Source organism: Podarcis muralis, chromosome 7, assembly GCF_964188315.1.
Source record: "Podarcis muralis chromosome 7, rPodMur119.hap1.1, whole genome shotgun sequence".
In the NCBI taxonomy this organism is placed as follows: Eukaryota; Metazoa; Chordata; class Lepidosauria; order Squamata; family Lacertidae; genus Podarcis; species Podarcis muralis.
In genome coordinates, this window is record NC_135661.1 from 87,653,959 (window position 1) to 87,666,842 (window position 12,884).

Below are 12,884 nucleotides of genomic sequence, written 5' to 3' on the forward strand. Positions count from 1 at the left end.
AGACAATGAGAAAAAGTTAGATGCGATATAAAAGGCCAGAAGAGGGAAGGAGGGAAGTTGGCTCTGGGAAGCAGGTGTAAATGTGAAATGTAATACCTCTTGTTACGTTCGGTTCGGGTTATGTCTTTTCAGGATGCGTCCTGTGGCGACTCGGAAGTACCAGAAAGGGTTACTTCTGGGTTTCACCGCTCGTGCATGCGCAAATGCTCAAAATGACATCACACGCATGCGCGCAGAAGCAGTGAATTGCAACCGGCACACGCGCAGATGCGGGTTGCATTCTGCTCATGTTGCGAACGGGACTCTGGAACGGATCCCGTTCGCATCCAGAGGTACCACTGTACAATATGCGTCTGTGGAGTGTGCAAATGAAAACCTATAAAGAATATTATGAGGAAGAAAAATAGAAATTCTGAAGTTCATTGGCTCTACACAACGACCTCTGTAGACATGCCTCTTCTAAGGCTGTGCAACGGAAAACAAGGCTGTCCTTTTGGTTTTAATACCAAACCAGTGGTCTGTCCCCCTCCAGTGCTTCCCTGCCTGCTCTTGTGTTGCCATCCTCTGGACCTCTTGTGGAGGCAGCACATGAAGAAAGGCATCAGATGATGACCACAGGGTCTAAGTCAGTCTGTATGGGGAGAGGCAGTCTTTCAGATATTGCAGTCCAGAACCATCAAAGGCTTCATAGGGGAAATCCACCACTTTAAATTGGGCCCGGAAGCTAATTGGCAGCCAGTGCTCTCATTGGCCTTATCTGCAAACTGTCTTGGTGCAGTGAACAACCTTGCCACCAAATTCTGCACCAGCTGAAGCTGATTTGCAGATAATACCTATCTGCACAAAAGGGCTTGGACTATATTATTCCCTGCAAATGACTATTCATGAGGCATTTTTAAAAACCTGTACTCTACCTGGGACATTAGACACTGGATTAATAAGAATCATTCATGTTGATGTACAATCTGATGCTTGCTATGCGAGTGTGGATGTTATGTTATATACACATCTTTGCCATACACACACACACACACACAAACATACACATGGTGGATGCTCAGGTTGCGAACGTGATCTGTGAGGGATGCATGTTTGCAACCCGCAGTGTCCGCAACCCACAGCTGCACGCCTGTGCACACGCGGGTTGCGATTCAGCACTTCTGCGCATGCGCAAACCATGATTTAGCGCTTCTGCACATGCGCGACCACCAAAACCCAGAAGTAACCCGTTCCAGTACTTCCGGGTTTCGGCGGTCCGTAACCCAAAAAAAAAAACGCAACATGAAGCACCTGTAACCCGAAGTATGACTGTAATGTTAGATGCATTCTACAACCATGGCAGAGGAAGGAAATTCCACAAATGGAAACAGAGATAATGGAGGAGCTTCAAAAGAAAGGATGAGGGCATAGGATGGTTAACCTGCTCTGGCCCTTTACATGTTGAAGAATGTCCCCTCTTTTGTCAGTCGGGTGGCCAAGGTAGGTGACAATGGGACTCTGTTTCTCCAAGACACCTGATCACCTTCAGAGGGGAATGGCACACATTTCATAAAAACGTGGGACACTGAAAAAGCCAACCAGCATGGGAGAGATGTCAATCTTTTCAGGAGGGATGGGAGATTTGAAGCGGAAGTTCTGCAGGATGCTGGTGAAGAAGAGGAAAAGTTCCGTTCGGGCCAGATGTTCTCCAAAGCAATAGCGCTTCCCTAGGAAAGAGGAGGAAGGTGAATATGGGCTTTCACAGTGCTGTTATAGACAGTTAAGGAGTGTCTGGGAATGGAAGGGGACTCACCAGCAGAGAAAGGCATAAAAGCCTTATTCCTCTTGAACTGCCCATTCTTATCCAGGAAATGTTGGGGGTCAAACACATCTGGTCTTGCAAAATGTTTGGGGTCTTTCAGCACAGACCCGAGCATGGGAAAAACTTCAGTCCCCTGAACAAGAAACAGAGAGAAATGAGAAGAGATGGGAGAAATGGAAGATTCTTCTGGGTGACAAGAAATCATTTTGAGATTTGGAGGAGCAAATCCTGCTATCTACCACCAGGCCCAGTAGTGTACTGGTCAGTTCTGTGCTGCAGAAAATTATCATGGCGGCCCTCATAGCCACGCACCTCTGAGGAGAGTCCCCAAATGCAGGCAACTGTGATGGTCCATTGGCCTCCCTCCAGTACTAATATTCAGAAGATGATGATGACAATGATTATTAAAATGTGCTGTTTATGTGGCCTTCCCACAGATATCTGGTTGGTAATAACTTTGCCTTCATGAAGTTAAATTAACAGCTACTCCATGTGAAAAATACCGTAGCTTTTGGAGAGTTAGAACTAAGCCACCTTTCAGCCTCATAAGAAAACCCACCACCACTCCTTTGGGGAAGAAGGCACCAAGAGAAATGGGCCTAATGTAGTGTCATCTGGCTGGGCTCTGTCGGAGGTTCCGTACAACTGAGCTGTAATAGCTCTCCTCCTCGTCGCATCTTCCTAATCCATCAGGCTCTCCTCCTCCAATGGTGATTAATGACCTAAGCCTCTGATGAGGCTTCAGGCACGCTGCTCCATTACTCAGAGTATCCAAACAGTAGAAGGAGCCAAGAAATGTGTGCTACATCGCTACATTTATTTCTAACTATGCAGGACAGAAAAGAATATGCATTTGCTCTCTGTGAGAGTCAGTGAACAACTGGAACAAAGAAACAGGAAACCAGTAACATCAACATCCGTCTCCCGTGAGACTTCCAACAGTCTGGAATGTAAACAGAGTCTTGTGACTCCAAAAACTGCACAGTGGCATAACAGAAATCTAACAGGCTCTTCTGGTCTTATTTTGGATTTGACTCTTATAACCCTAGAGCGGTGATGACAGATAGGTCAGGGACAGAGGTACCTAAGGGAATTTTGCTGGCCTTCAAAATATGTCTGGAGATTGTACTGAATGGCAGAGTCTTCGTCTCAGGAATTAATAGAACCACAATACCTTGGGAATGGTGTATCCCCGGAACTGGGTATCACGGGTCACACGTCTTACTACGCCTGTTGGGACCAGATCTGAGAATCTCTGGATCTCGTGGATCACAGCATCCGTATAGGGCATCAGGGGACGGTCATCCATGTTGGGAATGCGATTCAGGCCAATCACACGTTCAATCTCTTCGTGGACTTTCTCTGTTGAGAAGTCAGCAAGATGTGACCAAAAGTGCCATTTGCACCTTCAGGGAACTAAACAAGGATCCCAGCTCATAGCTGGGAAAACAAAGAGGGACCATGCCATAGAAAGGCAAGGACACACCTCTCCACCCTCCTTTCCAGCCCCTTCTCCATTCACCTTCGATCTCTGGGTATTTCAGTAGAAGCAGGAAGCCATAGCGCAAGGTGGTGCTGACCGTTTCTGTGCCAGCGAAAAAGACATTGAGGGCTGTCATAACAAGATTCTCTTGGAAGAACTCTGTGTTTGGGTTTTCCTTTTCCTAGCCGGAAGAAAAACGAGAAAAGAGGATGTTTCACTTATAACTTAGTAAAGGTAAAGGGACCCCTGACCATTAAGTCCAGTCATGGAGGACTCTGGGGTTGCAGCGCTCATCTCGCTTTATTGGCTGAGGGAGCCGGCGTACAGCTTTCGGGTCATGTGGCCAGCATGACTAAGCCGCTTCTGGCAAACCACAGCAGCTCACAGAAACGCCGTTTACCTTCCCGCCGGAGCTGTACCTGTCTATCTACTTGCACTTTGATGTGCTTTCAAACTGCTAGGTTGGCAGGAGCAGGGACCGAGCAACGGGAGCTCACCCCGTCACGGGGATTCGAACCGCTGACCTTCTGATCGGCAAGTCCTAGGCTCTGTGGTTTAGACCACAGCGCCACCTGACTGCCTCCTTTCTATGAAGCTCTCTCTCCCCTACTGATTGGCTGAGGGGGAAGGAACAGTCCTAGGCTCTGTGGTTTAGACCACAGCGCCACCTGACTGCCTCCTTTCTATGAAGCTCTCTCTCCCCTACTGATTGGCTGAGGGGGAAGGAACAGTCGTGGAGTTCTGAAAAGCAGCCTAACGGTTGTGTAGGAAACAGATGGCTGGGTGGAGTGGGAGGGAGCAACCACACAGTCCCTTTGTGCAGAAAGGCTACAGAGGCAAAGGAGAAGTCCTGCTGAATCAGGCCCATCTAGGCCAACATCCTGTTCTCACAGCAGCCAACCAGATGATCCACTGGGAAGGAGGGTCTGAGCACAAGAGCCCTCTCCCCTCCCGTGGTTTCCAAAAACCGGTATTAAGAAGCATGGTTGCAACCAAGCCATGGAGAGTAGGGCACAGCCATGCTGGCCAGGAGCCTTCAATAGAACTCTCCTCATCAATGTGTTGAATCTTCTTTTAAAGCCATCCAAGTTTCAAAACTTGGATCTGAAGCTCAACATTGGTCTGAAGCTCAACATCAAAAAAACGAAGATCATGGCCACTGGTCCCATCACCTCCTGGCAAATAGAAGGGGAAGAAATGGAGGCAGTGAGAGATTCTACTTTCTTGGGCTCCATGATCACTGCAGATGGTGACAGCAGCCACGAAATTAAAAGACACCTGCTTCTTGGGAGAAGGGCAATGACAGGCCTAGACAGCATCTTGAGAAGTAGAGACGTCACCTTGCCAACAAAGGTCCATATAGTTAAAGCCATGGTTTTCCCAGTAGTGATGTATGGAAGTGAGAGCTGGACCATAAAGAAGGCTGATCGCCGAAGAATTGATGCTTTTGAATTATGCTGCTGGAGAAGACTCTTGAGAGTCCCATGGACTGCAAGAAGATCAAACGCATCCATTCTTAAGGAAATCAGCCCTGAGTGCTCACTGGAAGGACAGATCGTGAAGCTGAGGCTCCAGTACTTTGGCCACCTCATGAGAAGAGAAGACTCCCTGGAAAAGAGCCTGATGCTGGGAAAGATGGAGGGCACAAGGAGAAGGGGACGACAGAGGACGAGATGGTTGGATAGTGTTTTCAAGGTTACCAGCATGAGTTTGACCAAACTGCGGGAGGCAGTGGAGGACAGAGGTGCCGGGCGTGCTCTGGTCCATGGGGTCACGAAGAGTCGGACATGACTAAACGACTAAACAACAACAACAAGTTTCAAAATTTCCCTGGTTGAAACAGGGTCTACAAAGTTTCCTTACACAGAAATTGACCATAGTACTTAGAAGAACATAATCTTACCTGCTGCATTTTCACTAGGAAGCAATCAATGAAATCCCGAGGGTTGTTGGGGTCCAGGGTCTCCTTGTTGGCTTTTATCTTCCTCACAAAGAACTCTTTCATGAGCAAGAGCTTCTTGAAGGCTTTCTCTTGTGGGCCAGGCAGGTGCTGCATGATACCCGAGAACATTTCGTAGAGCTGCGTGTGATGGGTTTGGAGGAATCCAGAGTTAGTGGGAGGAAGAGAGAGAACAGATATTGACTTGAGATTGATTTTTGGGGCAGGCAGAAGCAGGAGTTCCTCTTTCACTTGGTTCCTCTGAGCTCCGCACAGAAACAACTTGGTACCAAGTGCTGACTAAGCTATAAACCTGTCACAGACACAGCTTCAGGGCTTGACTTCCCCTTTGTGATGGACAAGGATGTAGTGAGGACAAGGATGAAGAGGAATCAGAGGGTGTGCTTGAAACAACATTGTAAAGTTGCTCCAGGCAGAGCCTGACCAAAGAGCAAGGCAGATCAGGAGTTGCAGCACCATGGAGAGCTCAGAGTGAAAAGCTTGTTCCAACAAATGTTGACACTATTCTTAAGCCTCTCCCAGGTTCTGGCCCCTTGTGGAGAACTTAGTTTCTTAAGATAGGCACTTGTCCTCTCTTTATGTGTGATTGTATTTTTAATATTTTGTTGGAAGCTATCCAGAGGGGCTGGGGAAACCCAGCAAGATAGGCGGGGTATAAATAAATAAATAAACATTATTATTATTATTATTATTATTATTATTATTATTATTATTATTATTATTATTATTATTTCATGGTCTCATGCTTGGTGGAGTTCCTGTGCTTCTGGATTTGTGATGTACTGGGGGGCGGCATTTGGTTCGGGCGTGAAAGGCACCCGTGATAATTCTGGTCCAGGCTGTGGTGGTATGGAAGAATATAATGCGGCCCTTTGTTAGTCACCATCACTCACACCCCTGAATGCGATCTTGCTCCTTAGTTGGTGATGCTGCAGCTTCTGATCGGTCTTTTTATTTTATTTTAGTTTAATTTTTTTATTCAAAATTAAAACAAAACATATTATCCAGAAACATATCATCCTTATTTCCCCCCCTATTTTTCCTTACACTTCCAACATATATTTGAACTAGTTTTATACATTTTCCCTAACTGCATTGGTGTTGTGTACCATTTGTACATAATCTTCGTGTAATTCTCCTTCAATAGGGAACAATCTGTAAATTTTAAATCAGTTTTCCATAATTTTTCCCAATCTTCCATCATAATATTGTGACCTACATCTTGTGCCCATTTAATCATATGATTTTACCTCTTCATCTTTTGTCTCCCATTCTAATAGTATGCTATATGCGGCCTTCAGTAGTTTCACTTTCCCTTCAATCACTTCCGTTTGAAACCTAGATCTTGTGTAACTGAATCCTTTCTTACTGTCTTCTTTATGTGTTTCATATAGTTGTCGATAATGCAACCAACTCTGAAAGTGGTCTTTGATCTCAACGTAATCTCTTAATTTCCATTTTCCATCATGGTCCTTTAATAAATCAACATATGTGAGCCGTTTTCCTTTCTTTCCAAGTGGTTTGAGCAGTAATGCTTCATGTGGTGTAAGCCACCACGGGTCTTTTGTTCCAATAAGTTTTTGTATCTCTCCCATACTCTCATTAGTGATTTCCTGATTATATGGTTGTAAAAACTTCTATGAACCTTCGCTTTCCCGTACCATAAGTATGCGTGCCAGCCAAATCTGTTGTCATGTCCTTCTAGTTCTAATGCCTCTTGCTTATCCAATCTCATCCAGTCCCTGATCCATACCAAACAAGCAGATTCATAATACAATTATGCTTCTGGTGGGTCTTGACCACTGCTGGACATGGGGGTAATGACAGAGCCCCACACAGAGCTGGCTGTCCTGCGTACCACGCCTTCAGCAGATCAAGACAAATAGCATTATTCACAAACGCACAATAGAAGTTCTCCCCGTCCCCTCCAATTTACCTGTCCCCAAGAGCTGGAAACAAACTGGTAGGTTTCCTGCATAGTGGTGAGCAAGGAGAGGAATTCCTCATCTTTATATTCAAAGCGGTTGCCAAAGATGATGGAGCTGATGACGTTAGACACAGAGCGGCTCAGGATGTAGGTGGGGTCAAAGGGTGCACCTAGAAAGAGAGACCCCTCCCCGTCAAGTCACTCAGCCCAGGAACAAGTCAAGGCTACTATTGACCTGCAAAGCTGTCCAGTCCTTGCCTTATCCATGTTATGGGTTGAAATCTAGGCCTCAAGCATGACACAGAAAACCTCACCGGAGTTGACCTTATGTCCATCTTAAGATGATGGGAGTGGTAGAAAACCACCTGAGCTAAAGGCCTCCAGGGAAAGTGCAGGACAGGACCATTTGGACCTGGGTTTGTGGTGGTGGGAGAAGGGCTCTCATACGGAGGATGGAGTAAGCTCATTTTCTGCTGCTCCAGAGGGTAGGCTACATGTTGCAGATTTTTTAGCTGTGATTCCTGAATTGCAGGGTGTCAGGGAGCTGGCAGGGAAGGCTCTGGAGCTGGAGGAGGAGGAGGGATGGGAGCCTGTAAAAGAGGCAGGAGTAACAGAGGGTGGAGATCAAGGGGAAGGCACTCAGGTGGAGGGAAGCCTCCCTGATGTTAGCGAGCAGTAACACCTCTCTACCAGCTCAGGCACAGAGGGAGAGGCAATGCCAGTTCCTTCCGTGCAGGACCGGAGAGGGTTAAAACACAGGGAACAAAGAAGGTGTTTGGGATTGCCTAAGCTTCTTTATATGCCTGTTGTCTTTGTCCATGGAGTTTTCTTGGCAGGGATACTGGAGTGGCTTGCCGGTTCCTCCTCCAGGTGGATCACGTTTGGTCAAAACTCTCCACTATGACCTGTCCGTCTTGGGTGGCCCTGCACGGCATGGCTCATAGCTTCTCTGAGTTATTCAAGCCCCTTCGCCACGGCAAGGCAATGATCAAACTGCCAGAGGCAGTGGAAGACAGGAGTGCCTGGCGTGCTCTGGTCCAGGGGGTCACGAAGAGTCGGACACGACTAAATGACTAAACAACAACAACAACAAGCTGCTTTCCTGGAGGAGGAGCCAAAAGCTCCCACTTCCAGGATCTGCTACGGACAATTCGGACGCATGAAGCTATGCTCTGCATCTTGTAAATACATGTAAATAAAGACTGTAAATACATCTCTGAGTGAGCAGAGGTATTTCTTGCGAAAGGCTTCCCAAACCCATCACACAGGAGGATTGGTTAAGAAGACCAATCCTCCTGTGTGATGGGTTTGGGAATCCTCAAACCCTAAACATCTGCACTAGATGAACCATTGGCTAGATTCAGAAGGAATTTCAGCAGGAATTTCAGCAGGAATTTCTTATGTTCTTATGCTGTGAGGTGAAGCAGGAGTGCTCAGCTTCTGAGCACTAACTCCTGGTCTCTGAACACTTGTCTGATTGTCTCAGCAACATCCTTGTGTAAAACTGCATGATCTTTCATTTACTAAGAATCTACCATGGATCACCTTCAAGGTGTGAGTCCAGCTTCTAATATTATATGAGAGAGGGAGAGTTTCAATTCGCAGAAAGCACTATGTGTTTAATGGCGCTTTCCTTCATCTGTTATTTTCGCCCTCGGCGTTCATCAACAACTCTCAAAATGGCTTACAGATGACCAACATTCAAACACTCAGTTCACTGCCAAACATTTCTATCACCTGTAACCCATGAAGCAACATTTCTTGAAGTTACAAAAACTGAGCTCACTTTTTGTTTCCCTCAGGGATTCTAGCAGGAAGTGGGCCTCCTCCAGGATCCGCTCTTCAATGGATCTCTTTCCCATCCCAAAATTCCTCAGCGTCATGATGGAGAAGCGCTGTAGCTGTTTTTCCCGTTCCCCGTTACTGAAGCCAACCCCTGAGAAGCAAAGGAGTGAGGAATAAGGAGCAGGATTGAATGACATTGCGGCTGAAACCACAAAAGTATGGAGACCCCCCCCCAAAAAAAATTAGATTTTTTGCTTTTTAGAATATGGTCTGGTTTGAAAGATCCAATTTCAGCTTTTGAGAGAACATTCTAAGTGTAAGTTGTGTGTGTGTGTGTGTGTGTGAGAGAGAGAGAGAGAGAGAGAGAGACTTCCCTCAGTAAGAGGGGTTTAACAATAATCTACTGCATAGGACCATGAGAAGGGCCAATAAGACTCTCCAGTGCTAAGCGTGATAAAAAGGGCATATAAATGCCAGTAATCATGTGCTCTGACCAAGGATTGCCCAAGAAGAGACTGACCGTAACCCTGGAAAAACCAGTCCAACGTGGCTTGTTCTCCACGGTCACTGAAATCTTCATCCTGATCCACCAGGGCCTCCTTCACGGCATCGTATCCGCACAAGACCACAGCACGGCGAGGGCCTAAGTGGATGGTGTAGACAGGACCATATTTCTCACGGATCTGTGAAAAGAGAGCACAAGGTGAGCCTGATGGGTCAGGTTAAAAAGGGGCACATCTAGAGTCCAGGATCCTGTTCTCAGATTGACCAACCAGATGCCCCTTCTGGTAAGGTTACCAGATTTTTTTCGAAGAATCTGGGGACACTTTTTTTTTTGAAAAGACAAAAAAAAAGTTATTACAAATGTTTATTTATTAAGTAATATCTTCTCTTCTGTGGTCTCCTCTGTCGTGTGGCCTTCCTCTGGGTCCCAGCTTGCTCTCTTGGAGCGCTAGCCACCGTGGAGTAGGCTCAGGTTGGGCCTGGACTTGGCCACGTGTCCTTGCCCTCCCAGTGCTCTCCTACCTCTCCTTCTCAGCAGCGGCGGCAGTGGCACGGCAAAGTCGGGGCTCCCCTCTTTTTTCTCCTTCCTCTCTCTTCCTTCTCCTCTCCTCCTTCTCCCTGTGTAGGCTCTGGGGTTTTCCTGGCCCCGGAGCACCACTGGGCAGTCGGGCAGGTGTCCAGGTACTCTCACTCCCAGCTTGATTTTGGTTGTGGGAGGGTCAGCGGTTCCCCCAGTTGACACACCGGGTGTCCCCAGTTCCCCCTCGGCAGTGGCGGCAGCAGTGGCCGTCTCAGCAGCCCGGAGCCAGCCTGGTAGAGCAGTTGGCTCTGGCTGGCTTCAGGAGCTGCTCGCTGCCATGGCGCCTGCCATTTTGCCTCACCAGAAGTCCCCATATGATGTGTCTTGTGCCGTTGAACCCATCACGCAACATCCATTCCCTACTAATAAATCTACAATACTTCAAATATAAATCCGGGGACATTAAATGAAATCCGGGGACATTCCGGGGACGGATTTTGTCCGGGGACAGATTTGTAAATCCGGGGACATTAAATGAAATCCGGGGACATTCTGGGGACAGATTTTGTCCGGGGACAGATTTGTAAATCCAGGGACTGTCCCTGGGAAATGGGGATACCTGGTAACCATACCTTCTGGGAAACCTTCAAGCGCTCTTCCCTCGTGTGGTTTCCAGAAACTGGTATTCAGAGGCATTGCTGCCTCCAACCGCGGAGCTAAAGCAGATCCATTGCGGCTATCAGCTATCGGCACTTCCCTCCATTTCCACGCACCGTTAGGCAGAGGGATGGAGAAGGGAATCAAAGTTGCAATGAGACAAGAGAGAAGGCTGGGTTGGCAGACTGGAGTGATCTTCATTCACCATCAGCATATAATAATGATTTTCTAACCACAATTCAGAAAATGGATAAGTGGATAACGCATTATAGAACAGAGCTTTCCAAACCTTTCATGTTGTCGACACACTTTTAAAGACATGTGTCATTTCGCAACACAGTCATTCAGTATGAGTAGCAAACTGGACGTTAAACTAACCCCTTTCCAGCCCCAGGAGGAGTGGAGAGACATCTCCATACTGCAGCCAACACACTAATGTGTCGTGACACACAGTTTGACAAGCTCTGTTACAGAAAGTTACCTTCATGAGTGAACGGTACATATCACTTGTGTTGACTTGGAGCAGGTTCCCGATGAAGGGGAGGGGAGTTGGTCCAGGCGGCATCTGGCTTTTGCGGTGCATCTGCCGCCATGTTGAGAGGACCATCAGGCAAGAGAGGCAGATGACCAGGAAAAGGGCCGCTGCTCCCAGGAGATCCATGGGGAGGTTGTGGGTGGCCTGTGGAGCTCTACAGGCAATGTGTTGCTGACCAGCTGGGAAGAGAAAATACCCGCGCAGTCCGAGTTGAGCCTGTTACATACCTTTGGAAGAACCTCCTCTTTGAAATTGTGCAACCTGTTTACTCTCTGCTCAGGGTCTTCTTTCAAGTCAAGAGAAGACCTTCCAGAGCAAAGTTCAGATGGACAGATAGTGGAGACAGGGAGTTGCCTGTCCAGGTCTGCACCACCACGGGAGCTTCAAGGAGTCAAGCACAATTCTCTCACCTCATTTCTCAGAATTCTGTATCATTTGACAGGGTCTCTGCTGGTGTAAGACTAAGAGGAGAGCAGCAGAGATAGAACCGTTGAATTGTAGAATTGGAAGGGATCTCAAGGGTCATCTAGTCCAACCCCCTGCAATGCAGGAATCTCAGCCACAGAATCCCTGACCGATGGGCCTCCAACATCTGTTTACAAAACTCCAAGGAGAGAGAGTCCACCACCTCTCACGGGAGTCTGTTCCACTGTTGAACAGCTCTTAGAAAGCTGTTAGAAAGTTCTTCCTAATGTTTAGTTGGGATCTCATAATTTGAAGCTGCCCTCCAGAGCGGAGAAAACAAGCTTGCTCCATCTTCCATGTGTCAGCCAATCAGATGTTCGAAGATGGATGGACTACCGTATATGGAACTTGCCGAACTGACTGGGAGACTCCGGGACCAGAGAGAAGAGACGGTGGAAGAAGTTTAAAGAATATTTGAAAAAAATATGTTATTATTTCAATCTTAGAATAGCTTTGGAAGTGGATATAGGCTGTAGGGTTAGAAGTAGAAGATAGTGTATTTTAAAATAGTATTATTTGCAAGGGATAACATGTGAAGATTATAATGGTAAAAGTAAGTGTGATTTAAAAAATGGTTAAAAATTATGATATATGTAAACTGCTAAAGATGAGGTAAAATTAAAATCAGATGGGGAGACTTGGGGAAGCTCACTTAACAATGTTTAGAAAAAATAAGGATAAGTCTTGACAGACTCTGGGGTTGTGCGCCCATCTCACTCTAGAGGCCGGGGGCCAGCGCTGTCCAGAGACACTTCCGGGTCACGTGGCCAGCGTGACATCACTGCTCTGGCGAGCCAGAGCCGCACATGGAAACACCGTTTACCTTCCCGCTAGTAAGCGGTCCCTATTTATCTACTTGCACCCGGGGGTGCTTTCGAACTGCTAGGTTGGCAGGCGCTGGGACCGAGCAGCGGGAGCGCACCCCGCCGCGGGGATTCGAACCGCCGACCTTTCGATCGGCAAGCCCTAGGCGCTGAGGCTTTTACCCACAGCGCCACCCGCGTCCCTCACTGTAAATAGTTTGCACTAATAATAAAGCCTGGAAAAGACAGGTTGGAGTCTTGCCTGTTTGCTCTTGAGCAACCACACCACCACCTGGCAGGAGTATTGGACTTTGAAGACTCCTTCATGTGCCCAGAAAGTTCCCTTCTTCAGAAATGTGAACAGCCCAGTTCTGAACAAGAGCCCATCCCCATTTGGAGCCTAGCCAACTAACCAAAGAAGAATTGGACTGTTGGTATTCTGAA

The 12,884-nt window shown here is 47.2% G+C and overlaps 1 protein-coding gene across 2 annotated transcripts in view; it reads right to left on the reverse strand.

Annotated features, from left to right (window-relative positions):
* Window positions 1-1,273: 1,273 nt before the first annotated feature.
* LOC114601981 (cytochrome P450 2A13-like) overlaps window positions 1,274-12,884 on the reverse strand; it is a 65,485-nt gene continuing 53,874 nt past the window's right edge. Inside the window, exons 1-10 of one of the 2 annotated variants that reach the window (XM_028739656.2) lie at window positions 11,583-11,893; window positions 11,119-11,351; window positions 9,477-9,639; window positions 8,958-9,107; window positions 7,181-7,341; window positions 5,188-5,364; window positions 3,324-3,465; window positions 2,976-3,163; window positions 1,793-1,934; window positions 1,274-1,706 (exon numbers count right to left, since the gene is read on the reverse strand). In XM_028739656.2, the coding sequence (XP_028595489.2) occupies window positions 1,525-1,706; window positions 1,793-1,934; window positions 2,976-3,163; window positions 3,324-3,465; window positions 5,188-5,364; window positions 7,181-7,341; window positions 8,958-9,107; window positions 9,477-9,639; window positions 11,119-11,298 (1,485 nt within the window). In that variant the 5' untranslated portion in view covers window positions 11,299-11,351; window positions 11,583-11,893 and the 3' untranslated portion in view covers window positions 1,274-1,524. Of the gene's footprint in view, window positions 1,707-1,792; window positions 1,935-2,975; window positions 3,164-3,323; window positions 3,466-5,187; window positions 5,365-7,180; window positions 7,342-8,957; window positions 9,108-9,476; window positions 9,640-11,118; window positions 11,352-11,582; window positions 11,894-12,884 lie in introns of those variants that run through there. The other variant, XM_077932366.1, reaches the window with a different exon arrangement.